The sequence below is a fragment of the Ylistrum balloti genome, unplaced genomic scaffold, assembly GCF_031769215.1.
Source record: "Ylistrum balloti isolate Yb309-2 unplaced genomic scaffold, AGI_CSIRO_Ybal_v1 Utg370946, whole genome shotgun sequence".
NCBI lineage: Eukaryota > Metazoa > Mollusca > Bivalvia > Pectinida > Pectinidae > Ylistrum > Ylistrum balloti.
The window spans coordinates 58189-85022 of record NW_026782533.1 but is presented as its reverse complement, the minus strand read 5'-3'; the positions used below and the strand labels follow the sequence as shown (position 1 = coordinate 85022).

Here is a 26834-nt window from a genome sequence, read left to right as displayed (position 1 = left end):
ATAGAGTATCGCTTGTGTCCGAAAACAACGTATCAGCAACTAGAAAATTTGCCAAAATACAGATAGCCAACACGGTTCGAGGCTGTCCTTTTATGTGGAACCAAACCGTGCTACGTTCGTGTCGTTACGACCGGATAAACAAAAGCGCCCCAGGTATCTTCTCGCTAACTGTTATACCATCATTGACAATGATCCCACGATATTCGTTGGCATTGAACCTTTTCTGTCCAATTGAAGTGCACGCCGTGAAATAACATGAAAGCAAGAAAACGCATTGATATATTCGTATGTATTCAGCACAGCACTGTCACTCCTATCCATTTTGTTTCTGTTTTTATTGCGCTCATACAAAAACTTCCGAGACGAGGATTTCGATATTTCCCATAAATCCTCTTAATGGCGGCGCCCTTAGATACATCCGGTTTGTGAACATCAACAAAAATGAATCCTGAGAGAAAGAGAAGAAATCGAGTTCAGGGAGGCTGGGCTGCTCCAACGAATGTAAGATCAGATAGGAACAAACCAAAAGCAGGTGTAAGCCCAGCTTGGACGGGTAAAACGGTAGACCAACCAACAGAAAGGAAGTTTGTTTTTGCAGAACCCGAGGAAGTAAGCGAACGTAAACAAAGTTATGAAATATGCAGTTAGAATATTTTTAAAATACTCACATTGTTACTCTCAGACAAGAGTTTAGCTTAGTTTTTCTGTGCTCTGTTTTAACCAGTTAAGAGCTACTGTATTTGTGTATCCATTTAATCAAACAAGGGAAGAGACTATCTAGTTATGTAATTAATTCGTACAAAATCAGTAAAAAGCAAAAAAAAAGACATTTTTAAAGTCCTAAATTCCTTCAAGGAGTATTTATCTATGTGTTTTTTTTTTTATTTTATAAAGGAGTTGAAAGAAAAACCCGCAGAAACAGTAATCACGTAAGTTGTCAATTACCAGTAAGTCATGCAGATAAAATTATAAATAAACAACTTATTCATGATTATGTATAACATGTTAAATGTGCCATATATTCATATGTTTTGTATACAAATCTGTACATCTTTATCCTGAATGAATTTATTATTATTATCATTATACATATATATATCTGCATGTAAAGTCTTTTTCCAGTAGCTCTAGATCTGTTGTGCTTGTTTTCAGTTATTTTATGATAGAATGCACCTAAGTATAATTCAACATTGAAAAAAAAGTGGGGGGTGTGAGGGGGGATTATCAGGATACATGTACCTGTACAAAGATGAGATAATTTTTTTGTCTTCATTTCTGAGATGTTAATACTCTTCCTTTTTGGAGGTATTGAGTATGATAATTAGGATTAAAGTTAAAATCAATCAATATTTTCTGGTTTCATCTCCATCAAGTGATCAACAGCTGTTTATTCTGACAGCCTTTCCAGTGCAACCAAATGTTGATCTATTGTTAAGGAAAAGTTACAAATTATTTTATTTATATTTCTAGGTCCTGTCTTGTGTCTGTCACATGCTAATTGGATTATAAGAAATCAAAATAATATTTTAAGTGAGGTTAATTTTCTGTTTTTCTGTAGAAAACCAGGTGTATATGACATAAGCACAGAGCCTTCTGGAATTTCAAGGTAAATAAAAGATATGTCAATCACAAATGTTGGTATACTGTCTTTCAGGCATTTTGTTATTTTATAGGTCAAAATCAAATTTCATTATCATACATATATATGGGATCTTTGGTGGAATGTGATTGCATTGAAATAAAAGATAGAAACATGGGCATATGATGTAGAGGAATAAAAAGCTAGGCCCAACGGTCACTTCTCTGCCATTAGGTTTTATGTTTGATCACTAAGCTTTGAAGTCATCAAAACTACCATTTAACTGTTGTTATCAAATCTTATCTATGTGTGCCCCATTCACCTGTATGCTGTTGTGAATCTAGCACTGACCTACCTGATAACAGCCAGTTTGTTGGCAAGTGTGAAATTAACCTTATTTGCATAACAAATATAATACTAATAAATCCAAGTGATGTAATTCTAAACTTACACTCAGCTTTTGAATGTTTTCCATATCTTTTTATCCTGCAACTGGTGTCGCCATTTTCGGAATACATCTGCCATATATATTTTTGCTGTATTTGGCATTGACGGAAAACAGCTGTATTTTTATTATTATCTGAATTTATGTATACATTGTTTTTAACGATATGAATAACAGTTAAAATAATTGACTTCATATATTGTAATGAAGTTTATTTACAAAAATTCATAAAATCATCGTCATATCCACTGCAGTTTGGAACTATTTTGACATTTGTCACCAGGCAAAATTGAGCATAACGGGACAGAAAGATGCAAGCGTCTCACTAGAGGCTTACCACTTTTGATTTTCATCGACCTCACCAAAAAACAGCTTATATTTTAAGACACTGACCATGTATATTTTCAGCTGACAATTGTAGTACACGTTATAGGATGTTATTTCAGTTGTAACTAGCTTAAGCATGCATTTTGTTTTACAGATATCAGAAGTTAACAGATTATTTGTGACAAAAATTAAAACAATCAATTAGAACATTATTATGCTTTATACCACTGTTTATCTTAGTTATGTACTTTTGGGTAAGATTGTTGATAAAAATAGCAAGGCTACTTAATTTGAATGGTGTGATAGAGATATTGGCAGTTTCTTATCCCCTCTTATATGTCTCAATCTAAAACAATTACAAATTCCTGCTTTTCATGTAATATAAGATAACACAGAGTTATCAACTAATGTGGAAAAAAATATATTCTTCCAGAAGTTATTTTGAAAACTTAGCCCAACACTAGTAAAATACATTGTATTAGTAATGGGATTATCTGTTCTGCATCTGGCAATGGTACCAAGTAATCTATAATACATGCAGTAAGATACATTATGTGGATAAATGCAGAATTAATCAACAAACAAACAAAAAATTATTTAAGAAATTCCAAACCCCTGGCCAACTATTTTTGGGTGCATGTTTATAATCTTTCTTTCCTATATACAAATAGGTTAAGATATTTCCCTGAGTTTATTGGGTCGCAAGAAGCAAATGAACTGTATGACCGCCTATTCCATGACTTACCGTGGCGACAGAGATCTGACGTAAAGAATGGTCAGTCCTACCTCCAGCCAAGACTGACCGCCTGGTATGGAGATCTCCCATACTCCTACTCAGGAGTCACCCATCCAGCCAGTCCAGAGGTAAAAAATGTAAACTATAGTTATATTATCTGATCCCTGTATTCTGTGATACCATCTCTTATCTGACCCCTAATATTCTGTTCAACTGACCTGAAAAATTCTTGTATCCTACCATCCTCTCTAATATTACCCCTGAGGTTTCTGACTGGACATTAAATAAGGCAGGTTTCAGTGCATTGTGAAATGAATGTCTGATGTAATATTTTGAAAATTTATGTAAAATTGTCTTTACTGACTTTGGTTAAATTTTGTATACATACATTTATTTGTGTAAATATATGCTATGTGTTTAAGATTGCAATGTTTACTTAGAACTTCAATTGACTAGTATGCATATTTTCAGTGGGACCCCACTTTACTGATGTTGCGGGAACGTCTAGAATCTGTGTTAGGCCTCCGTTTTAACTCTGTGCTGACCAACCTCTACCGAGATGGACATGAACATGTTGCTTGGCACTCAGATGATGAACGGTCTCTTGGGCCGCAGCCTACCATAGCCTCACTTTCATTCGGTGACACACGCAACTTTGAATTACGAAAAAAACCTGTAAGTCTATATTGAAAGGATTTTTTTTAGGCACCTCAGTTTTAATATTATTCTAGCTTCGTGTTTTGGCTTGACTACTTCATACCATTCTTGTTCAATTCTTTGATTATTTAAGAAATCTATATGAAATTCAGTTGTAATTACAGTTAATGTCAGTAGTTATTTTTGGGTCAAACTGTGTGGTATTTATCATTTTGACTAAAGATGTCTCTTGTATTATCATAATACCCTGTGTCTAAATATAGATCATTCAATTCAATTTTTTTGTAAAACGATAACATTTTAACAGGAAACAGGAATAGATTACTCACATAGCGAGCAAGTACGGATCCCACTTACACATGGTTCATTGCTAATTATGGAAGGTTCAGTCCAGGAAGACTGGCAGGTAAGACAAACCCTATATAGCACAACCATATGTATGTAAAACATTTGTACTAGATTTACAGTCTTTTTGTAAAATCTGTTCAGAAACCCCCTGTGGTGAATCTGTCTTCTTCGTAGGGAACCTCTGCTTCTGTAGAAAGAGTAAGACTTGTTTAGAATCTATGTGTATTTGGTTACTGGTCCAAAAGTACTGAAATTAAACCTCGATATATATTGATAAACAGCCGTGTGCATTACTGCAGAATTTATTTTCCTGGCCATTTGTGTTTATCAATTACATGTGTCCAGAATTTAATAGATAATGAATGAATATCACATTTGTAAAACATTAATTTATTGAAATCTTTCCCCCTGAAAATAACTGAAAAACTTAAAAGGCCCATCTGGTCTTGAGTAAATGAAATAATGACTTTGTAGATACACTATGTACATGTATAATAGTGTTTTTTCATTATTTTTCCTGTGTGGCAGCATCGTATACCAAGGGAATACCATGACAGAGACCCTAGAATCAACTTGACGTATCGTGTGATCCTACCAGAGTGAAGATGTGCTGTTCCATCATACTTTCTGTGATGATAATGATATAAATTTACATACTATGAAACATCAGCAGTATTGACTTCAATTAACTTGCATTTGATCCAAAGTATTTTTGGAAGACTTCAGTATTTAGGAAACAGCAATATATTATTTATTAATTAAGGAATTTTCCATATTTTTGTCATGGAATGTCAAATATTTGTTCTAACATTAAAATCCATTTATATGCATTTCCATGTATATTTTGGGCCATATAAGCCTTTCGTATCCATAATTCTTGCGTTGACAGTTTTAATGAACCCTTGCTGGTTGTATAAAGTCAATAATCCAAATACGGTATATATTCCTATCATTTGATGAAAGATGTAGGTTGAGAAATAGTGCAATTGGTATTGTTTCTGTTTTGTTAAAATCGCAAAGTAAATAATATTTACCTATGCTGAATAACTATGTAATTTTTGTATGCAATGAATTGTTCTATATTTATTTCTGTTTAAATCTTTTATGACTTTTGTTGATTTTTTGTTGTGACTTCCAAAGAAATATCGTTCTTGCTGCTTGTGGTTTCATTATACCTCACATACATACAAGTACTAAGTACCCAATCTCGTTTATTATCTGTCAGTAATGTGAGGCACAGATGTAAGAACATATATGAATTATAAGCAGAATCCTATTTCTTCTATTTAACTCATCAGCACTTCATGGAGTTTTCAGGTAAATATTTCTGGAATGGGTCACCTGCCTGAACACCTGCCTTTTTTACTGGATACTTTAGTTTCTTCCTACAGTAAGACATCTCATGTGCTTCAATTTGGACCAACTGGAGTTTTAAGTATAAGCTGGAATAGCTTGTTTGGTAATTGCTATAAAGTTTAATTTCAAAAATATATCTTGCAGACAACAGAAATCATCATTAAAAGTATTTCCACAATTCAAAATCTTAGACACGCGGTAGATGCCGAATTATAATAAGAGTTGTGTTATGATTAAAAGGATATGATGTGCTGTTGTTATAGCGGTTAGATCTTCATCCATATGAGTCATCCCTATGAACTTTAAGTTCGTGTGGATTTCAAAAGCTGGAAATTTAGTGGTTCCTTAGCTATTTACTATTAACATTTGACCCCAAAAAATTCAACCTCAACATCTGTGGCCAAAGAAATGATTTATTGTGTACCAGTATATTGTTATATAAATATCCTCTAACTAGGTGCTGGTAACTGTTGTTTTACTATATATATTTGTGCAGTTAATCATTTTCCTTGATTAAAACATATACTAGCGTGGCGTCCAGTGCAGTTTTCAATTCTTGGTGATATTTATTTTTCAGTTACTGTCAGCTGGTTCAGTGTGTATACCATTTTAACATACAATTTAATTAGTATCACATTTTAATTATGATTCCTCTAGTAATCGATGTTCCTCTCTCTTCTTATTACTCTTAACTGCATTTTCTCTATTATTCTGAGTACAATTCTTCTACTATTAAATATTCCTCCAACATTTTCTACTCCTAATTTCCTTTTCTTCTTTAATATCTTATTTCTCTACCCTATCTTCCCTACCTCTCATTTTTATTTTGGATATCTCCTTAGATTACCTCCCCTTTTCTTCAAATCTCTTCTTTCCAAACAATTTTATTTACCCAGTGGGTTGTATTATATGGTTGTGCATCGCTATATACACTTGTTTATCCTATTTAAATGTCTCTAGCTGTTGCACTTGCACAACGTCTAGAGACAGCACATGTCCTAGAGACAGAAAACTGGTAACCCGCTAACTATTGGAAAGACGTTTTACCATTTACAAAGTTAAAAAAAAAAGAAAACAAACCAACAAAACGGTTTATAGTTCATACTTTTTATTCTGAGATTCTTGTACGTCATGCAACATTATATTAGAGGGATGGTGATTAGGATGTGATCTGTTTTATATGCATGTATGACTGGTAATTTTAACTATCAACATGATGGTTTTGTTGTATGATGATGGACGAAACATTGAAAATAAACAATATTTATTATATAAAATGTTCATTTATTTTTACATCTCACAAATATTTATTTCAATTTGAATTGACGGTTTGTTTGTCATGGATCATATGATATTTAATATAAGTCAAGTTTACAAATTTATTTTTTTTTAAAATATTTTTTCTTTTGAGGTAGTTGTGGTGTAATCAGGGCCTTACGCAACACACCTCTTTACCTGTAGCAATGAATCCGTTCCGTACTGGTTGATTTGATCGGGTCTTCTCAGCACTGATTAGAGCCAACCAGCTGTCGCTGTGTGTCCCTTTTTATTTCATTTTGTCAATAGTGGAAAAGGACCACATTTTCCTGCCCCAATAAAAACTTATCCATAGTGGATTATAATGCCACCGATTGGCATATCATTACCTTATTTGGTAAAGTTCCAGTATATAATGTACTTATAATCATATATAATCAGAGACATACAGAATAACACGACATCATGAGTAGACTTATATCGTTCAGATCAAGAAATATTGTGTCTTAATACGGTGTTTAAAAAATTAATTCTGTCTAAAAGACAACAAAATCAACCGATAAAACTGCAAAACAAGTTCCAAATGATAGGATGTTAGGTAAATGGGAACCGAAAGAGGGAATTACACAGATGCCATTGAAAAAGCTCAAGAAAAGGAGCACATTTTACCCTATATTGGCTGTATATTCCTCTTGGTGCTGTAATAAATTCTGAAATATGATATAAAGAAAGGATTATACTATAGAGATAAAAACTGCACAACTTACCTACCAGGATTAAGGTGAAGTGACATAAAATCAAGGGGTTCTAGTTTTCACAAGTCCTATTTCATAAACTTACACGGCAATAAGACAAGGTTCTCAAACTTGTGTCGATTTTTTTATTTGGTGACAGAGGTTGTTTGATACAGTTCATGAGTCTCACTGCAGTTATACAAGGTACCCCAGTTATACAAGGTTCTCCAGTTATACAAGGTTCTCCAGTTATACAAGGTACTCCAGTTATACAAGGTACCCCAGTTATACAAGGTTCTCCAGTTATACAAGGTACTCCAGTTATACAAGGTTCTCCAGTTATACAAGGTACCCCAGTTATACAAGGTTCTCCAGTTATACAAGGTACTCCAGTTATACAAGGTTCTCCAGTTATACAAGGTACTCCAGTTATACAAGGTTCTCCAGTTATACAAGGTACCCCAGTTATACAAGGTTCTCCAGTTATACAAGGTTCTCCAGTTATACAAGGTACTCCAGTTATACAAGGTACTCCAGTTATACAAGGTTCTCCAGTTATACAAGGTACAGTTATACAAGGTTCTCCAGTTATACAAGGTTCTCCAGTTATACAAGGTACTCCAGTTATACAAGGTACCCCAGTTATACAAGGTACTCCAGTTATGCACGGTACTCCAGTTATGCACGGTACTCCAGTTATACAAGGTACTCCAATTATGCACGGTACTCCAGTTATGCACGGTACTCCAGTTATACAAGGTACTCCAGTTATGCACGGTACTCCAGTTATACAAGGTACCCCAGTTATACAAGGTTCTCCAGTTATACAAGGTACTCCAGTTATACAAGGTACCCCAGTTATACAAGGTACTCAAGTTATACAAGGTACTCCAGTTATACAAGGTACTCCAGTTATACAAGGTACTCCAGTTATACAAGGTACCCCAGTTATACAAGGTACTCCAGTTATACAAGGTACTCCAGTTATACAAGGTACTCCAGTTATACAAGGTACCCCAGTTATACAAGGTACTCCAGTTATGCACGGTACTCCAGTTATACAAGGTACTCCAGTTATGCACGGTACTCCAGTTATACAAGGTACTCAAGTTACACAAGGTACTCCAGTTATGCACGGTACTCCAGTTATGCAAGGTACTCAAGTTATGCACGGTACTCCAGTTATACAAGGTACTCCAGTTATGCAAGGTACTCCAGTTATACAAGGTACTCCAGTTATGCAAGGTACTCCAGTTATACAAGGTACTCCAGTTATGCACGGTACTCAAGTTATACACGGTACTCCAGTTATACAAGGTACTCAAGTTATGCACGGTACTCCAGTTATACAAGGTACTCAAGTTATGCACGGTACTCCAGTTATACAAGGTACTCCAGTTATGCACGGTACTCAAGTTATGCACGGTACTCCAGTTATACAAGGTACTCCAGTTATACAAGGTACTCCAGTTATGCAAGGTACTCCAGTTATGCACGGTACTCCAGTTATACAAGGTACTCCAGTTATGCACGGTACTCCAGTTATACAAGGTACTCCAGTTATGCACGGTACTCCAGTTATACAAGGTACTCCAGTTATACAAGGTACTCAAGTTATGCAAGGTACTCCAGTTATACAAGGTACTCCAGTTATACAATGTTCTCCAGTTATGCAAGGTACTCCAGTTATACAAGGTACTCAAGTTATGCACGGTACTCCAGTTATACAAGGTACTCCAGTTATACAAGGTACTCAAGTTATGCAAGGTACTCCAGTTATACAAGGTACTCAAGTTATGCAAGGTACTCCAGTTATACAAGGTACTCCAGTTATACAATGTTCTCCAGTTATGCAAGGTACTCATACATTTTCCATGAAAATTTTCTAAGACTTTTTGGTGTTCAAAGACCATAACCCCGAAAGAAAGAAATTGGCCGTAACCAAATAAAACTTGTCTTGCATCTAATGGTATCTACATATTAAAAGTCCAAAGTCTCCGTCCGTTCAAGAGCAAAAGAGCGAAAACGAAATTAAGGCGAAATGAAAGCCAAGGGCCACGTTATAATTCCCCGACATTTCTTGGTGGGGTCTTTAAAAATACCAAGAAAATACCAACATGGCAACATAATCATAATTCAAACTCATATTCCATAAAACTAGGGCAAATATGAACAAAAGAAAGATTAACGCGGAGACTCCTGAAAAAGTACAAGAAGAATAAGATTATGTGTTCCGGAAGAGTAAGCGTCTTCTGCTACATCGACTACACCCGCCATGTAAACCTGTCATAACACGAAATGGGTAATAACAGATGTACTATTAAACCTCGACTCAAGGTTCATGTGAATTATTCCACAGGTCGCGAAGATATGTGGTATTACAACCGAAAGCAGTTGAATATGTCAACTTGAAAGAGAACCTCCAGCTCCTCGCTGATTCACTAGGTCTGTCTTTTTTCTCCTAGTCTTGCACAATGTAAGTATAATATCTGAATATTAAGTATTTGTTATAATAGAATTACATTGTACAGATGCATTGTATTCTTATGTATTTAACTCTTATATTAATAAACTGTTAGACTTCCTTAAGTGAATAAATAATACAATACTAGGTGATCGTACGATGTAACAGAAATTTAAGTATTACGCGACTAGCATTACCGATGAAAAATATTCCTGATCACGTTTCATAGAGTCTCATACGAAATCTCTGAACGCCAACATTTTAAAAATCCCTACAGATTGTGATAGTCTTTTCCTATAAAGTAGGGTCAGTTCCAACAGGTAAATTTACCTGTTGGTACTCAACAACTGATATTATTTGCATTTTTCATTTCCTGTTTTGAAAGTTATTGACACGTTTTGTAAAATATCAATGTCATGAAACAAATTTTGATTTTGTAAATATCACGTATTTAATCGTATTTCAAATTATTGATAAATTTCCAGTGCTAGATTACGTCATGACAATAGTTACATAAGTATGTCATACATGTGTTAAACCAAGTGATTATGTTCTCTTAAGCATATATAAAATACAGAGAACCCTTCTTCACCATTTCATACATCATGTTCTATCATATCATATGTTGTAGTATGTATCGTTATGTGGCAGGATCTATAATTTCAATATTTGTATTGAATTGTCTCAGTATTGTATTAGTCTTATTTATTAGTTTCGTTTATACTGTATGCGTCTAAGTGTTTAGTCTAGTTTTCGTCTGCTTATATCGTATCGTTTGGTCATTGGTCAGTTTTGTCTTTGTCTTACGTCACAATCTTGTGTCTTATTTTATTGGCTCTTGTCCATTTCGCGCTTTTTGTTTGTTCCGGTCATTGTCTGACTGGACAGTGAGGTGACCAGAGAAATTGTAAAGTCGTGCGGGTGAATATCTGCAAACCTCATGTATAACTACCCGCTCACCTGTACGATGCCGGTCATATTTACAACAGACAAGATTTCCCCTATAACTCTGTGCCATACACAGAGTTAATCTCTTGTCGCCTGCAATAAAAACCAGGTTAATGGTTGAGAAACTTACGAAGGTGTTGTGGTGTTTTGCCCATAACCCGACCCTGTAACAGTTATATACTTGGGTTAATATCTTATCTTGCAGAACAAATATTAATAAAAATTATTTTCATAAATTACTAATTATTTTAAGGTTCTATTATGACTGGAATTCGTTCTTTAAACTAAATTGTATATTTAGTGACGTATATATCATTTGTATAAAAATAAAGATAATTTTATTTTAGTATCCTTCATTATTCTACCTGTCAGATTTACTATAAATTTATGGTTGATTCTTAATCATTTGATCACGGACTTATATACATGTGTATATAAGTCCGTGATTTGATATATCAAAATATTTTTCAAAATAATAATTTCAGCTTATATGAAACGGTATATACCTGACTTGCCCTTGCTCCCCCAAACAGAACCTTCCTATGTTTAAAAAAATTATAGCGTTCAGAGAACATCCATGTAGGATCATATACATATGTGAGGATATACTAAATATGTTTAAATCGTCGCTTTTTTCTAGAACTTACCAGGTCGCATTGATCTACAATTCTATTTCTTGTTTTAATTGATATAAGCGACTCTCACTGTTCGCAGTAGTAACTTTTATAAAACTAAGGATATGTAGGCCTGCCTTATCATTTCTTCACAACTTATGTCTTCACTGTCTGACCTATACTGACCTTTAGAACTATGGATGACAAGGCGGACAATACATGTGACGACTCCAGTATAGAGAAGAATCACAAAGGCTTTTTGGAAAAGAAATAAGGACACACCAGTCTCTGGATACACTAAAAATGTCTTTGTTTAAAATGAAAACAATATTTTGGTCTGATTTAATGAGCGTGAGAGGGGCTTTTATAAGTGTGCGGGTGTACATGTCGTCTACTCGTCCGCTCAAAGACCGAAAGGCTGTTACAGTGAACGTAAAACACGTTAGAAAGATCGTCTTACTAGCCTTGGCTAGAGGGAAGCAGCTAAGCGCCGGCCAGTCGTTACAGACCGAATGGTCGCTAGGCTTAGTTCGATCCCCACAGGACAGGGCATTTTTCTATCCTGCTTCCTATTTCACAAAAAGACTATACTAAAGTCATTACTGAGTTCCAAACATCCCAGAAATTATCATTTTTGTAACAGTAAATAAATTTATTTTGTAAATATTATTTGCATACTACACTCGGAACAAATATGAAAAGAACCACTTTCGAGTTTCTCGGCTATTTACCTTTCAAGTTGGGTGAGATAATCGAGGAAACGTGAACTTTTGGTGTTAATATGATAACTACTCACCTTTAACGAACGTGTTTCGAAGGGCAGATAACTGATGACGTTAACATTCGATCTCAGGTGACACACGAGCTTCCATACCTACTTTTGTATGTGTGTGTAAATGCAGTCTACACATTTGCTCTCTACATAGGCATCAGTCAACGATGAACATGGCGGAGACGAAAATTAAAGAGGACAAAGTATGCATAGTCGGAAGGTAAGGTAGATGTCATATGTGTAACTTGTTGAGTTTTTTTAAAATTAAATTTAAATCAATGAAATGTCAAACGACAAATATGCAGCTTATTTATATGTACCTAGAATCGACCTGTGCTTAACAGACCTACTCCGCTATGGTTGTGTGCTTTTTTATTCAATCTATATACATTTTATGGGTAGTTGTGATACGTGCTAAGTTGTCACAAATTTTGATCACTATTTAGGGCTCGACTATTTGGGGCCTTGTGTCAAGCGATAGGAGAAGTGTCGCTTTGAGAGCGAAAGGTCTCCCTTGCAGAGATAAAGAAACTAGGTTTATGTTGAAGGGTTAAAGATGTGCAGGAGGGAGTAGTGTTGAAGTAGAGAGTATATTTTCCATTACTCCTTAACATGTTGAGCACATATATATATGTGAAGTCATGCGTTTAAAATGAGGGTAACCAAGGTTCTGAGGCTAAAATATCAATACGTATATTGCATACAACTACATTGCATACAAGAATTTCGATATTCGAATCCTGCGAAGATCCAGGATATATTATAATGGTGTTTTCCCGCACAAGCTGTTACACGAAATTCTGATAGATGTCAAGAGCATAAAACATCAAATTTAGTAAAGAAAAAAAAAACATTGTGGCAAGCATATAGCTAACGTATAGCACAGATGAAATTTCCATAACAAATGCTGAAAATCGCAATATATTGAGGATCTTTAAAAGTTCTGTTTTTGATGTCATGTATGTTTTATAAATATCTATATTATTCGCGAACGTGAAGCACGGACAAAAAAAATTTCTTATTGTGACATGTTAAAGGATAAAACAAATAAAAAGCTGGTCAAAGCATTAAAAAATGGAGTTCAAATTTCTTCGACGTGGGATAATTTAACGTCACGTGTGAGAACAAAAGTAATCCAAAAATTATATTTCAGTGGTGGAAATGTAATAAATATACTATTTGCAGTCAAAGTCAACAGTTATATAGCGTACATGACTTAACACGGGACTTAAGATGACGTCACAATTAATGATGAAACAGGCAAACGATTACGTTCTTAACAACTCTGTGTTCACATGCATATCATAATCCGACCGCGGCGTATCATCCTCCATTTGGCCGCATACATTGAATCACCTCAAGCAGGGGGTCACATGAGCTTATGTCATGGCGCGGCGTCCGGAGTCAACTTTCCCATTAAAACGACTTCGCAATAACCAGAAGACAAAAATGTGAGGATATTCGGCTGGTCGCGACAAAGTTTGCGAAAGGAAATGACCTTGATCCTTATTCAGGGTTACAAGCCCAAGGCAGAAGCTCAGAATCTCACACAAACAGCTCCAAGTTCTTAACGGTCATCTGTTATCGTTTGGACGTAATGTAGCCCCTGTCACCAAATCTCCTAGTATCTCGTCAACATCTCAAAATATAACTAAAACAATGCAGTTGGTGCAGTAAAAATAAGCCAAGCAAACAAACTCTGAACAAATGTAACCCTGGTAAAATACTAGCCGCAATATACCACTCGGCTAGAGAGAACTTCTCTTTAGCTCAATTGGTTGAGTGTGAGACTAGTAAGCCAGGGGTCCCGGGTTCGATTCCTAGCGGAGGCATTGAAATAAATAATGACCTCTGTTAAACAAATTCTCCTATATCCAATTAAAATACAACCGTGAATCCCAACTCATCTTCACTACAGACATAAATACGATGATCAACGACCCTTATGCATTTGAATATCTAAATCAATGATATTCGAACCCAACTGATCGACAACCCGGGATCTTTATTTTTACAGCCTTTTATACGCTCCCCAAAGTTCCGTTCTGCTCCCCTGCTTATTGCTGATGTGTAAGAACCGTCTTTCATTTGACAATAATATCAGTCAGACTAACAATTCTTAGATAATAATGTTAAACTTTTAAGAGAAATTTGGAAAACGCCATGGTTCACAAATTGAAGTGCTAAATAATCTCTGTTTTGTAAAAAAAAAAAATAAATAAAATCTGTTGCAGCGGACTGATAGGAAGGAGCTTCGCTATGTTATTCGCAGCTTCTGGTTACCAAGTCCATCTGTACGACATCCAGTCCTCCCAAGTCACCGACGCTCTCAGCAACATCCGGAGCCAGCTGTTGGACCTTGAACGGAAAGGACTCCTGAGGGGGACATTGACCGTGGACCAGCAACACAATTGTATTCAGGGGGCCACAGACCTCGGCAAGGCGATAAAAGGGGCATGGTTTGTTCTGGTAAAACATATACGTCTCTCCACAAGAAGTTGGCACTAAATACCTAAAATGGGTAAAACACGTTTAAGCACTGTAGGATATGGAAAATGTGGCGAGTCCCTGTGTTCCTATCGAATGTTATTTTTAAAGAATGCGACTTATGTTTTCCTTAGACAGATAAGGCATGTTCATGGAAAGATTGGGCGCATTTCATAGCCCCACCCCCTCCACACACACTCATTGGATGTCACCGATAAGTAATGGTTCAGAGTAAAATGAAATAGTCTAGGTTCCATGTTGTAAGCATTTATAATTTCTTTACGAAACACGTAATTTTTTTCAAAGTGCATTATGAAGTCGTTATGCAGTTGAATGATGACTTTGCGATCTGGGCTTGGTCAATATTTTCCATTAACGATCGTACATATTTCTGTTTGGCTATGCATTTTTAAATTGCTCTAGAGGGATAATATTCCTGAAATATTTCATAAATGTATGAACTCATATACAGTATAACATGTAAACTGTTTTAAAAGTACATTATTAATAATCAAACTTGTCTTATCAAACCACTGCATGACATTTTTGTCTTTCTTCTTCTTCTTCTCCAGAAAATTGTTATAACGAAAATAAAACTCATTTCGACCAAGTGGATATTCTTATTTATCTGTTTATATCATGGCTACTAAAAGTATTGAGAGACACATGATCTTCCCGCCATAGGAATGTGTGCCAGAGAGACTTGAACTGAAGACATCCGTATACAAGAATATTGAACCATTCCTTGAACCCACCGCTATTTTGGCGTCCTCCGCTAGCGCTCTTGTTCCTTCCCTCCTCTCCAAGGACATTAAAAACCGTAACAGGTTCATCGTTGTACATCCGGTAAGTCGCAACACATTAAGTAATTCTGTACTATCTATTACACTTTAAAACACGGGTCATTGTATTGTGGCGGGTCATTGAATTGCGGCTTTTTCAAACTAACCGTCCATTCAGCACCCATAACTCATTCATATATTGGATCTTCATGAAGTCAATGAGTATTTTCTGTCAAAGAATCAAAGCCTTCTGTGTCGTGTTTTTCTAGACGAATCCCCCATTTTACGCACCTGCAGTGGAACTGATTCCCGCACCATGGACGGACGCCGACGTACTCACGTCCACCAAGAATTTGTGCACGGAGATAGGACAGGTACCTGTTGTCCTTAATAAGGAAATTGACGGGTTCGTCCTTAACAGGATACAGTACGCTATAATTGGAGAATGCTGGAACATAGTCAAGGTATATATGCATCACGTAATTCAATGAAACCTAATTGGATTGGAGTCTATTAATTGTACCTGCAATATTCTTGGAAAAAAAAAACTTAAGTAAGGTCGGGAATGATAAAGTAAGTAAGATGGATGCTGGTAAGTGGTGAAATTTTTCGTTATACCGTATGTCGTTACCTCATAATTACGAATTAAACTTCACAACATACATATTTGGCGTTTCATTGGAATAATCGGCTTGATTTAGCTGAAATGTAACATATCCTTCGCAATGTTATTCGTAACCTCTGTACGACAGCCAGTCCTCCCAGGTCACGACGCAATGTGAACTTTTCCTATGTGAACTCCTTTTGTTTATTTTTTAGTTCGTTATAGAGTGACATAATTTCGTAAAGATAACCATCGTTATGATATCATGAGATTACAAGAACGTTCACACCTATTTCAAAAGTGAGGTAAGTCATGACCCCAACTCATTCATCAGGATACCAAAGCTGTGCCTATAGACTTCCTTAATCTCTGCCTTGTTGTAGGACGGGGTGATGAGCCCAGAGGATGTAGATAAAGTCATGTCAGAGGGACTGGGGAGGAGATACGCCTTTATGGGTCCCCTGGAGACAGCCTACCTCAACGCCGACGGTAAGATTATTTTTTTTCAAAGATGAAGGATAATATTACTAATGGCGCTCAAATTAAACAAAGCAAAAAAAAAAAAATAAAAACAAAAACCATCACCTGATACAGTAGTAAATATTTGAATACATTTCCTCACGCAGGAGAATGAAGTTTGGACACTATAATTATTTCTTCAGTTCAACATTTTAAAGATTGGTTGAGATCTTGCATCTTAATTGACCGTTTGGAATACTCAAGAAGTCTGTCGAAATACCGCTCTTGGTTTTCATGGAAACATGGAATCTGATTGATCAACGGAATTCCTGTCCAAGATTGAGAAGTTACAATGAACCGTTTCTACTCTGTTTGCTGATAAATACATTTAAAATCACGAAATTCAATAATGTTGGTTGTGCATTGGCTAATCTAATGAAAAACGGCCAGCAATCGCTTGGTCAGGACCAAAATAGCGGCACTGATATCATAGTGGATATTGTAACAGAGCGGGTAAGGCAAGTAGAAGAACACCAGCATGGATACTGTTTAACAAAAGATATATATGAAGAATATTTTCATGAGCAGTCCTATGAACTTATTATCCCGGTATGTTTAGGTTGGTTGAGTTACCAGGAACGTTACGCAGGAATGATGGATCGTGTGTCGTCATCATTTGCACCGTTCCCGAAGATAGAAGGACCGACATTACAGAAAATACACGATGCATTTCTTGAAAAAATACCAATCGACCAACTAGATGAACGCCGGAAGTGGCGGGATGAACGACTTGCCCGACTGTCTAAACTGAAAAAGGACATGGATTCATAAATCTGAATATATATCACCTCGTGAATACGATAGTTTTATATCATTAAAGCTCATTACTGTATTTGGTTTTAATTGTTTGTTGTTGTTGTTTACTATTGTTGATAGAATCGACCCGTCAATAATCAGGGTATTTTTTAGACGAGGTCTCCTTAATTTCTAATAATTAATGGTTTTCGCCTTGAGCAACATACTGGAGGCCCGTTGCAGACCGTCCAGACCAATTGGTTTAAAGTGTCTTGCCCAAGGATACAACCACACCAGGAAAGATTGGCCCAGAAATACAAACCTCCACAGACAGGGAGTGTCAAACATTGCACCTATCTATACTTAAAGGATTGCAATGTTATATATTTATACCAAGTTTTCTCCAAACACTTTGTTCTCATGTGGATAGTCTTCATTTTGGAGGAAAACTTTTGGATGAAACTACTGACCACATGCTGATAATGCCTGCATATTTTGGTCAGAACCACCAGTGTTATAAATACATCAATACATACAGATTTGATGTGCATTCCTTTATCTTCTCGTCGTTGTCGCGTTTCATTCCATTTTGATACAAAATTACGCGTTCGACATTAGTTGCTACCAGCGTAACATTACTTGCTGATATTAAATAGTAAGAGAAAACCGCCTACCCTTTCGGTACGTAAGTTCTCGTCGTCTTAGTGTTTTTTCTAGTTCTTTATTGAAAACCTTTCTTCGTTAATATTTTGCACCCTTGTGATCGATTTTGAGTTTGAATTCCACTTTTGTGAACGTGCTGGTATTTTCTTGTTATTTCAGTCGTGCTTAACTCTTCACATAATTACCGTTATTCTTTATTCGGAGCTTTGTGTTACGTCCTGGCAACGCATGACAACAACTGGGACAATTTTATGACTTGCTTCTAGATACTTATAGTTAGTTTCTTGTACAAGAACCATCGTTCCTCTTTACCGGACTCGATATCTCCCGATAGGGTAGACCTGTCACTTCCTGGTGACTCTGTTTCGACTTTCTTCCAAACCTTGCTTAAATGTATTGGTGTTTGGTGCCATGACCACATTTGTGGAAGATTTAGTTATGCCTGAGATTACAACGTATATCGTAAGAAAAGAGAGGAGAGAAAGGAATAAAATCCATCAAAATTAATGTCATTTCACTATATTCGTTAATAAGTTACAATGTGCAAAAAGACCGTCACTCTTTAACATTCAAAAATGTATGTAACTATGGAAATGTCTGATCTGATTTAAGATGATTTATTAATTTAAATATATGCTCTCAAGATATACCAGGCTAATCTATAAAACAGAACAAAATTTTGCATCACTTCATTTTTATAACAAGATTTTTTTTACATTATATTCATCACACTTTTACAATTGGAGACATATAAGTAATTACAATATGTAATTATAATCAATAAATTAATCAATTCATAATATCAGTAACATTTATTCATAATTGTAACATCATTAAAAACTTTTTCATTTTTACTTTGTGTATTGTCTCTTGAATAACATTCATGGAGTATCAAAATACTGACTAACTTAACATACACAATTTTAAAAGATTACCATATAATCATTCATCACTGAACATCCACTGCCTCTTGGAATTACTCGTATTCTGACAAGTTCTAGCTGACCTATTACAGGAGGGCCAAGCACCATCTAATTTCTCCACTTGATCAGATTGAAAGCAATTTACTTTTATTTCAAAGTATCAAAAAATATTTCAGTTCGATTTTTGTTCATTCACAGCATGAGAACAAGATTTTGTGTCTTTTAAATTTGAACAAACAGGCATTAAATGTTTTAAATGTGAAAAAGAAAAAAAAAAATAAAAGAATGAAAAGTCTGGCAATAGCATATTAAAGAGATTTAGTTCTGTAGGTTGAAATGAGACAGTACTTTACCTACATTTTCACATACCCTGTAAACCATCAGCCACTATTTAACAATCAGTCGGAGATCATCTTGTTTCTTTAATTTGTTTGGTTACTCTCTAGTCTTTAAATATTGCCAAGTAATCATTACAATTCATTTGGATGCTCTCTGATTTTTACATAGAAAAAAAGATCAACATTTATTCTCTGACCTTTACATTCAGATTATACCATGTAGTCAATCATTCACATGCAATTAACACTTAATCATCATTCTGAATATGACATTCATTGTATATACTATACTATTCCAACACCATTCATAAAACTCTCATTGACACAATCATTCAGTCGTCCGTTATTATTAAAGCATTCATTTCCATCAATCATTTTTCTCCATCTAAAGTCTTCTTGAGCTTTGATAGTTCGGCCAGTCGTTTGTCTCTCCAACTCCGTCTCTCTGCTAGCTTGTCCAATGGGATGGTCTGGTTGAATTCCTCCTGGACTTTCTGCGCTGTTGCCACGTCATACATCACCGGTACTGGTTTAAATGTTTCTTTCTGTACATTGTACGCTCCCTCAGCATATCGATCACAGTAATCTGTTATCCCTGAAGTAAACACAGAATACTAATTCAATACACCCTTTTAACATTAATAGTTTACTGTAAGGTACTGTGTCAGTTTAGCTGAATAAATACAAGGTCCTGTGTCAGTTTAGCTGAATAAATACAAGGTCTTGTGTTAGTTTAGCTGAATAAATACAAGGCCCTGTGTCAGTTTAGCTGAATAAATACAAGGCCCTGTGTCAGTTTAGCTGAATAAATACAAGGCCCTGTGTCAGTTTAACTGAATAAATACAAGGCCCTGTGTCAGTTTAACTGAATAAATACAAGGTCCTGTGTCAGTTTAACTGAATAAATAAGAGGTCTTGTGTCAGTTTAGCTGAATAAATACAAGGCCCTGTGTCAGTTTAGCTGAATAAATACAAGGCCCTGTGTCAGTTAAACTGACTAAATACAAGGCCCTGTGTCAGTTTAACTGAATAAATACAAGGCCCTGTGTCAGTTTAACTGAATAAATACAAGGTCCTGTGTCAGTTTAACTGAATAAATAAGAGGTCTTGTGTCAGGTTAGCTGAAAAAATATAAGGCCCTGTGTCTGTTAAGCTGAATCAATAAATATAAGGCCCTGTGTCTGTTAAGCTGAATCAATAAATATAAGGCCCTGTGTCTGTTAGTTTAACAAGGCCCTGTGTCTGTTAATCAATAAATACAAGGCCCTGTGTCTGTTAAGCTGAATCAATAAATACAAGGCCCTGTGTCTGTTAAGCTGAATCAATAAATACAAGGCCCTGTGTCTGTTAAGCTGAATCAATAAATACAAGGCCCTGTGTCTGTTAAGCTGAATCAATAAATATAAGGCCCTGTGTCTGTTAAGGCCCTGTGTCTGTTAAGCTGAATCAATAAATACAAGGCCCTGTGTCTGTTAAGCTGAATCAATAAATACAAGGCCCTGTGTCTGTTAAGCTGAATCAATAAATATAAGGCCCTGTGTCTGTTAAGCTGAATCAATAAATATAAGGCCCTGTGTCTGTTAAGCTGAATCAATAAATATAAGGCCCTGTGTCTGTTAAGCTGAATCAATATATACATGGCCCTGTGTCTGTTAAGCTGAATCAATAAATATAAGGCCCTGTGTCAGTTAAGCTGAATCAATAAATACAAGGCACTGTGTCTGTTAAGCTGAATTGAATAATCATAAAATCATGTGTCAATTATCAGCTGAAGCAATAAATACAAGACCATTTGTCACTTAAGCTGAAGAACTACATGTACATGGTCTTGTGGAAAAAATTTCTCATCAACTTGGAATATTTTAAACATATGTTTTTCTGAAGGGACTGGATGATGCTGGGTGATATTTTTCATGTCTATCACATCAAGAAGATGTATATAACTATGTTTTCATGGGAGTAAAAGCGAAATGGTACATTAAGACAAACAAATATTTGGAGTTCCTTCTTGCAAGGAAAATTCAAATTTCTGAAAAAAAGATAGCAGTTGATTTGATAAAAGAAGTGACCAGGAAAAGAAATTCCATTATCAAAATTCCTGGGGTTACTATCACTAACAATCTCTTTGCAGAGAGTGCAAAAGATCGTAACCCCTGGAATTTTGAGGTTGGAGAAATTCTTGAGAAGTTCAACAATTCACACATTTGGTAATAATGTCAAATAATTTGAAAGCCAAAATAGGACAAACTCAGTGGGTCAGTAGGATTCTAGTTGTATAAACTTACCATTTGCATTGAGGTGCATGGTCTCCAAGGGTCCAATGAAAGCATATCGAAGACCCAGTCCATTGTGACATACTCGGTCAATATCCTCGGCACTTAGGAGTCCAGACTGAAAGAGGAACACAACCCATGCATTTCTACGTGATGTTGTTTTCTTTTTGCATTATACATCAATTGTACTTCATCTATTTTAATGTGTAAAAAACCTCAATTTGACTGTGAAAAAAATACAACATTATTCACAAAAATATAGAGAGAGAAAAGATAAGAAAATCTATCACATTGGGGCTGGATAGAATCACTGTATTAATAGATCTCTTCATAGTCAAAGAAAACATTTGTTTTTAAACGTTGATTGAATGATGGTATAACTGGATAAATGCAGGTTAAAAACAATGTTGAATTAATTGGCTCTCTGACCTAAGATACAAATCATCAGAGTTTCGTGTTTATTTTTTACTCTATTGTATTTACTTTATTGTTTAATTTTTGGTCCCCTCTTTGATTTTCACATCCCCCAGAAGTGATAATTAATCTTCAACACTTTCCAATTGTAAAATGTAACATGAGAAAAATAGTATGTGCCAATGTCTCTCTACCTGATACATATTCCAACTTTCGTTGATAGCAGCGTATTGTATTCTGTTGAGGGCAAAACCCAGACTTTCCCTCCGTAATGTTATTGGTGATTGGCCGACCTCCTCCATCAGTGCACGCACCTTGGTAACAACATCCTGATTGGTCCAGGGAGCTGGCACTAATTCCACCAATGGAATGAAGTATGGTGGGTTTATCTACCAATTAAAGACAAAGATATTAGAAACACATCACATAAATACATTCAAAACCCCAAAAATAATATGAGGAGCTTTTATGAATATGACTTTTCTAATATCACAATAGTGAGCTAGTGTCAATCTTACTAGTGAAACATAAAATCTGATCTATATTGTTTATATACACAAATTATGATGTAGATAGGTCTACACAGATATATGATTTTTAGGTGATAAAAAATTCTGGTTTTATAAGGTTTATATATGACCTAATGGTCTCATTACAGTTAAATCAACCATACTGTCATCACAGAAATTCAAATATTTTTTACAGTAAGATATTAAAAAAAGGAAAGACAAAACCTGTAGAATGAAAACCTACTGGGTGTGCCACTAACATGTTGGACTTGTGAGAAAGACCATCTGTAAACATGGATGCACACAAACAGCTGCTGGAACTAGCCAAGATCATGTCCTCACTCGCAACTGCATCCATCTCTGCAAACACCTTCTTCTTCAGCTCAAGATTCTCCGGTACACATTCCTGGTTAACGAAACACACCCAAATAAATAGACCATATAACCATCTTTAAGTCTGTCAGAAGAAGTTTTTTTTTTAAATGTTTTAACAAATTTGATGCCTGTTACCATGAATATGGGTCAAGGTTAATTTTTTACAGACTTTGCTGGCTTTATCCCAGAAACCCACCAACCAAATGCAATGACATTTGGTCTGTTGGTTATTGAGAGAAGTTGTTTAAATGGAAAAGTTGATGATGGACACACAGACAATGGACACCACACCACGGCATAGGCTCATTTGGCCCTTTGGACTAGGTGAGTTAAAAATAGAAAGTAAAGATCATGGGGTGGGGGGAGGGGGTTACAATAGTTAGCTCTTGACTTGGATAATTTACAGGTTATTCCAATCAACCTTCAACTGATGAACATCACTTTTCTAAAACCAGTGTCAGTGTGTGATGTCATTTCATTAGCTTCTTCTGACACCACAATACTAATGAGCTTACATATAATGGTAAAAAGTTTAACATGGGTATATTCACAAAACAATATAACCATCATGTGATATATTCTCTTATTTACAATTACATCTGTAACTGCTCCAACTACAATGTATGATAAGAAGGTCATTAATTTGTGTAATTTTAAATACCTGAACATAAAATGAATCTTTCAGACATTCAGATAATGAACTACTTGTAGAAACTAAAGACATCTGCTGAGCAGCTGTCAATTTTCCTCGCAGGTAACCATCCCGTTCATACTGTTCCATCGTATTTTTTAAGCTTGTTTGTGCACGTGTAAGTTGGTCAGGATCAACATCGAACACAGTCACATTATAACCTGCGCCAGCGAATATCATGGACCAGTTCTGTCCAATAAGGCCACTGAAATAGATAAACAATTGGAACTAAAGCAATCTCTTATTAGTTACAGCAGGGACGAATAATACAGAATTATATGTCCCTGGTTACAGGTACAGTCCTGTGCACTCATAATTCATCACTATAGTTATCATTGCCACTAGATGCCAAGTTACTTCCCTTTGTAAAGTATACATTGAATAACTGAAATATCATCACCATGTCAGTATTAAGTTTTTGAACTTTAGAGCATTTACATAAATATATGTCTGTTATGCTTTCTGACTTTATTTTAATACAGTTTTATTTGTGTGGTCTCATAAAAAATTTAAACTCTAAACAGGATCAACAAGTTCAATTTGAAACTTTAAAAAAAACACACAAAACAAATGTAGCCTTGCTAAATACTAGCTGCAATATACTGCTTGGCTAGAGAGAACTTCTCTTCAATTACCGTAACTTGATCGCTTGAGCATCAGACTAGTAAACCTGAGGTCCTGGATTAGAATCCCAGTGCAGGCATTGAAATAAATAATGATCTCTATTACACAAACAAGAAAACAAACAAAAAAAAACATTCAATTACTTTTTTCTCAAGTTATTGGGTAATTTCTGAAAATCACGAAATAACCTGGTGTGATAAAGGAGCACATTGACGAACCCCTTTTGAATATTAAACTGCCATAAGGTGACACATTTCTTTGAACGTCATGTCAAAAACATTAGAATTGAAACCTGTGTTTTGTTAGTTGAGCCATACAGACAATCAGAATGGTGGCGTCCTCCCTTAATTGAGGTATAATTATCCATGCACCTAGTTCCTAAGTCATGGAATCGCTGTGTCATTTTTGTCACTGACTGCATTTGCAGACACTGTCATTTGATGAGATTACCTGCCAACGATTGCAATTTTGCCAAGTTTGTTTCCTGGTGTGGCTGCCATGCTTCGGGTGTATCGTGTAGAGGTACTGGGCGTAAGACACTAACAATGAACCGAAACGAACGCACCTATAGATGTTTGACTCTCTTGTAGAGTTGTCGTTCCTAACTAACTTATCTTTGGCGTAAATCATACCAACTCATTTTCGAGTCTTTATTTCCAAAACATCTGACCATCAAATATGATAAAAAAAAGTATCCGATTGTTGAATCTTTCACAACTTATCAGTAAGAAAAGAACGAATATATTTCTAAATTAATTCATATTTGTTTCAAGAAATAATGATTTTTGTTTTTGTTTTAAAAGATTTTTTCACAAGTTCACGTTTCACATTCTGTCTAAACTTACAGTTGAAACCCCGATTAGCTAACGCTATGCATCCCTCTGTTACCATGGGGAAAATAAAGATTGAATAATTAAAAATCACCGTTTACAAGCTTCATCGTGATACCTTCAAACCGTTTAACTGAAATATGAATTATTAACTATCGAAATAACGTGTTCTCGGACCAAACTTTACTTTAAAGGATCACAAGCAAGGACACGGGATAATGCTCCGGCTGTTGAGAATGTGTAGATATCATACTATTCCATTCTTTTTAGCCATTAAACAGAGTCCAGAGGTATGAAGTACCTACTTTTAAGCCCATCTCGCTTTTAAGACCATTGTTGTCCAGTCCCCAAAGTGATCTTAATAGCTGGGTTTCACTGTATGTATCTGTAGATGTCGGTCCATTCTTCTGCGCGAAGTTTTGCAGGGAAAGCAACATATATATATAAATGTAATCTCGCTCCGGTTGCATGGCTAAACTACAATTTTTTTTTAGTCAAATAAAGAAAGTGAGTTTCAGCATTAGAACTTGCGGTATCAAAATAACCGTGAAGAACATCATGTTATATTCTGGCTATTTTTTTCAATAACCTCACGTGATGTTACAACATGTAATAAACCATTCTAAATTTGCACAAAAATGGATATTTTGAACCACGCACTAAGAAGGATATTTACTGAGTCCGTTATTCAAACAGCGACGAAAGGCTCCCCTCCAATACATTCATAAAATTTACAATCATGAGCTGAGATACGTCGTGTACAGTCGTCGCAAAATGTACACACAGAGGTGTGTAAAACCAGGGCGTCCCTGGTAAAACCGAGGCTAGATAAGAAACGGACTTAACATCGTTCCAAATATAATGATTTTGTACTTTTCTTATAACGCACGGACCGCAGCGATATTTCGGGTATCTTTTAAGCCCACAATTGAGGATGATCTCTGTTTGGTTAATTCAGAATGCTCGACAATGATTGGTGGTTAATTCAGAATGCTCGACAATGATTGGCCAGTCAGAACAATTTCTCATATTTCACTTTTGAAACTCGCTTTCTTCTGATGTTCATTTCTCAGAAATGAATGATTACAATCCGATGTTGGGTATGATGAATTTTACATGTAGAGCACACATGAATATGAATTTCGATTCCCCCCCCCCCCCCCCCCCGGCTACATAATTTCAGAACAACGATTATTAATCTTCGATTGAAAATGATTAAATAGATGAATTATATACATTATTTACATTGCTTATTGTTTTTCCCGCTGATTAAAATACTGACGTCACTGAGTGTAACACTTTGATGTAGATACTAAATATAGCACCGACAACCTACAAATACATTTAATGTGAAATTTGAAACGTGAAAACAATGTTTTCTGTTCGATTGTTAATTATTGTACACCCATGTATCAGAATAAAACGATATACGTAAAACTACTTACTAAAATGTGAACAGAACCGTATATAATATAATATAATATAATATAATATAATATAATATAATATAATATAATATAATATAATATAATATAATATAAGTAGTTCTTACCACCCGCGTCAGATTTTGTTTGTCGGTACAGCATTTTTTAAAACCAGATAAACAGTGTGACAAGTGAAAGTTCACCAGATGAGTTGTCAATATGAATTTTACAAGGGTTTTATATCCCGAGAGACATGTAGTTTTATAGGTACATGTATATAACTGGTTATAATGTTATACGTGTCCAAAGCTAACGATAATATTCAAATTTTGTATTTTGGGATAAATATGTCCCAGTAGAGAACTCATTGAAATAAACGAAAGCCACCATTAACAATCGCGAATTG

General features: G+C 35.4%; 4 protein-coding genes across 5 annotated transcripts; 3 read left to right on the top strand and 1 right to left on the bottom strand.

Moving 5' to 3' along the window:
• The first annotated feature begins 206 nt into the window (after nucleotides 1-206).
• Nucleotides 207-6719, top strand: LOC132559594 (alpha-ketoglutarate-dependent dioxygenase alkB homolog 3-like). The gene is made up of 7 exons (XM_060224230.1): nucleotides 207-609; nucleotides 895-929; nucleotides 1559-1606; nucleotides 3023-3215; nucleotides 3559-3762; nucleotides 4052-4150; nucleotides 4621-6719. The coding sequence occupies exons 1-7, from the start codon at nucleotides 442-444 to the stop codon at nucleotides 4693-4695; spliced, it is 822 nt and encodes a 273-aa protein (XP_060080213.1). The 5' UTR covers nucleotides 207-441; the 3' UTR covers nucleotides 4696-6719.
• Nucleotides 6720-7618: 899 nt separating this feature from the next.
• Nucleotides 7619-9328, top strand: LOC132559606 (ovarian abundant message protein-like). Its single transcript, XM_060224240.1, has one exon. It carries the CDS (start codon nucleotides 7619-7621, stop codon nucleotides 9326-9328), a length of 1710 nt encoding a protein of 569 aa, XP_060080223.1.
• Nucleotides 9329-11594: 2266 nt separating this feature from the next.
• Nucleotides 11595-17472, top strand: LOC132559596 (lambda-crystallin-like). 2 transcript variants are annotated; one of them, XM_060224231.1, is made up of 6 exons: nucleotides 11595-12457; nucleotides 14472-14706; nucleotides 15409-15570; nucleotides 15776-15970; nucleotides 16494-16599; nucleotides 17189-17472. In XM_060224231.1, exons 1-6 carry the CDS (start codon nucleotides 12405-12407, stop codon nucleotides 17398-17400), a joined length of 963 nt encoding a protein of 320 aa, XP_060080214.1. In that variant the 5' UTR covers nucleotides 11595-12404; the 3' UTR covers nucleotides 17401-17472. The 2 variants fall into 2 exon arrangements, with proteins under 2 accessions (XP_060080214.1, XP_060080215.1); XM_060224232.1 differs by having other exon boundaries at nucleotides 11595-12462.
• A 1310-nt stretch (nucleotides 17473-18782) lies between these two features.
• LOC132559602 (lambda-crystallin homolog) lies at nucleotides 18783-24679 on the bottom strand. The gene is made up of 6 exons (XM_060224237.1): nucleotides 24625-24679; nucleotides 23521-23755; nucleotides 22729-22890; nucleotides 22170-22364; nucleotides 21574-21679; nucleotides 18783-19883 (listed from the first exon to the last, which is right to left on the bottom strand). Exons 1-6 carry the CDS (start codon nucleotides 24672-24674, stop codon nucleotides 19660-19662), a joined length of 972 nt encoding a protein of 323 aa, XP_060080220.1. The 5' UTR covers nucleotides 24675-24679; the 3' UTR covers nucleotides 18783-19659.
• Between the last annotated feature and the right edge of the window lie 2155 nt (nucleotides 24680-26834).

Bases quoted from the DNA above. Each gene is read 5' to 3' on its own strand.
- LOC132559594 (XM_060224230.1), top strand. From the start codon at position 442: ATGAATCCTGAGAGAAAGAGAAGAAATCGAGTTCAGGGAGGCTGGGCT. The intron at 930-1,558 runs GTAAGTTGTCAA...GTTTTTCTGTAG, and splicing joins CCCGCAGAAACAGTAATCAC to AAAACCAGGTGTATATGACA. The intron at 4,151-4,620 runs GTAAGACAAACC...CCTGTGTGGCAG, and splicing joins CAGTCCAGGAAGACTGGCAG to CATCGTATACCAAGGGAATA.
- LOC132559606 (XM_060224240.1), top strand. From the start codon at position 7,619: ATGAGTCTCACTGCAGTTATACAAGGTACCCCAGTTATACAAGGTTCT.
- LOC132559596 (XM_060224231.1), top strand. From the start codon at position 12,405: ATGAACATGGCGGAGACGAAAATTAAAGAGGACAAAGTATGCATAGTC. The intron at 15,571-15,775 runs GTAAGTCGCAAC...GTGTTTTTCTAG, and splicing joins GGTTCATCGTTGTACATCCG to ACGAATCCCCCATTTTACGC. The intron at 16,600-17,188 runs GTAAGATTATTT...CGGTATGTTTAG, and splicing joins AGCCTACCTCAACGCCGACG to GTTGGTTGAGTTACCAGGAA.
- LOC132559602 (XM_060224237.1), bottom strand. From the start codon at position 24,674: ATGGCAGCCACACCAGGAAACAAACTTGGCAAAATTGCAATCGTTGGC. The intron at 22,365-22,728 runs GTAGGTTTTCAT...TTTAATTGGTAG, and splicing joins ACATGTTAGTGGCACACCCA to ATAAACCCACCATACTTCAT. The intron at 19,884-21,573 runs GTAAGTTTATAC...TGTTTACTTCAG, and splicing joins CATGCACCTCAATGCAAATG to GGATAACAGATTACTGTGAT.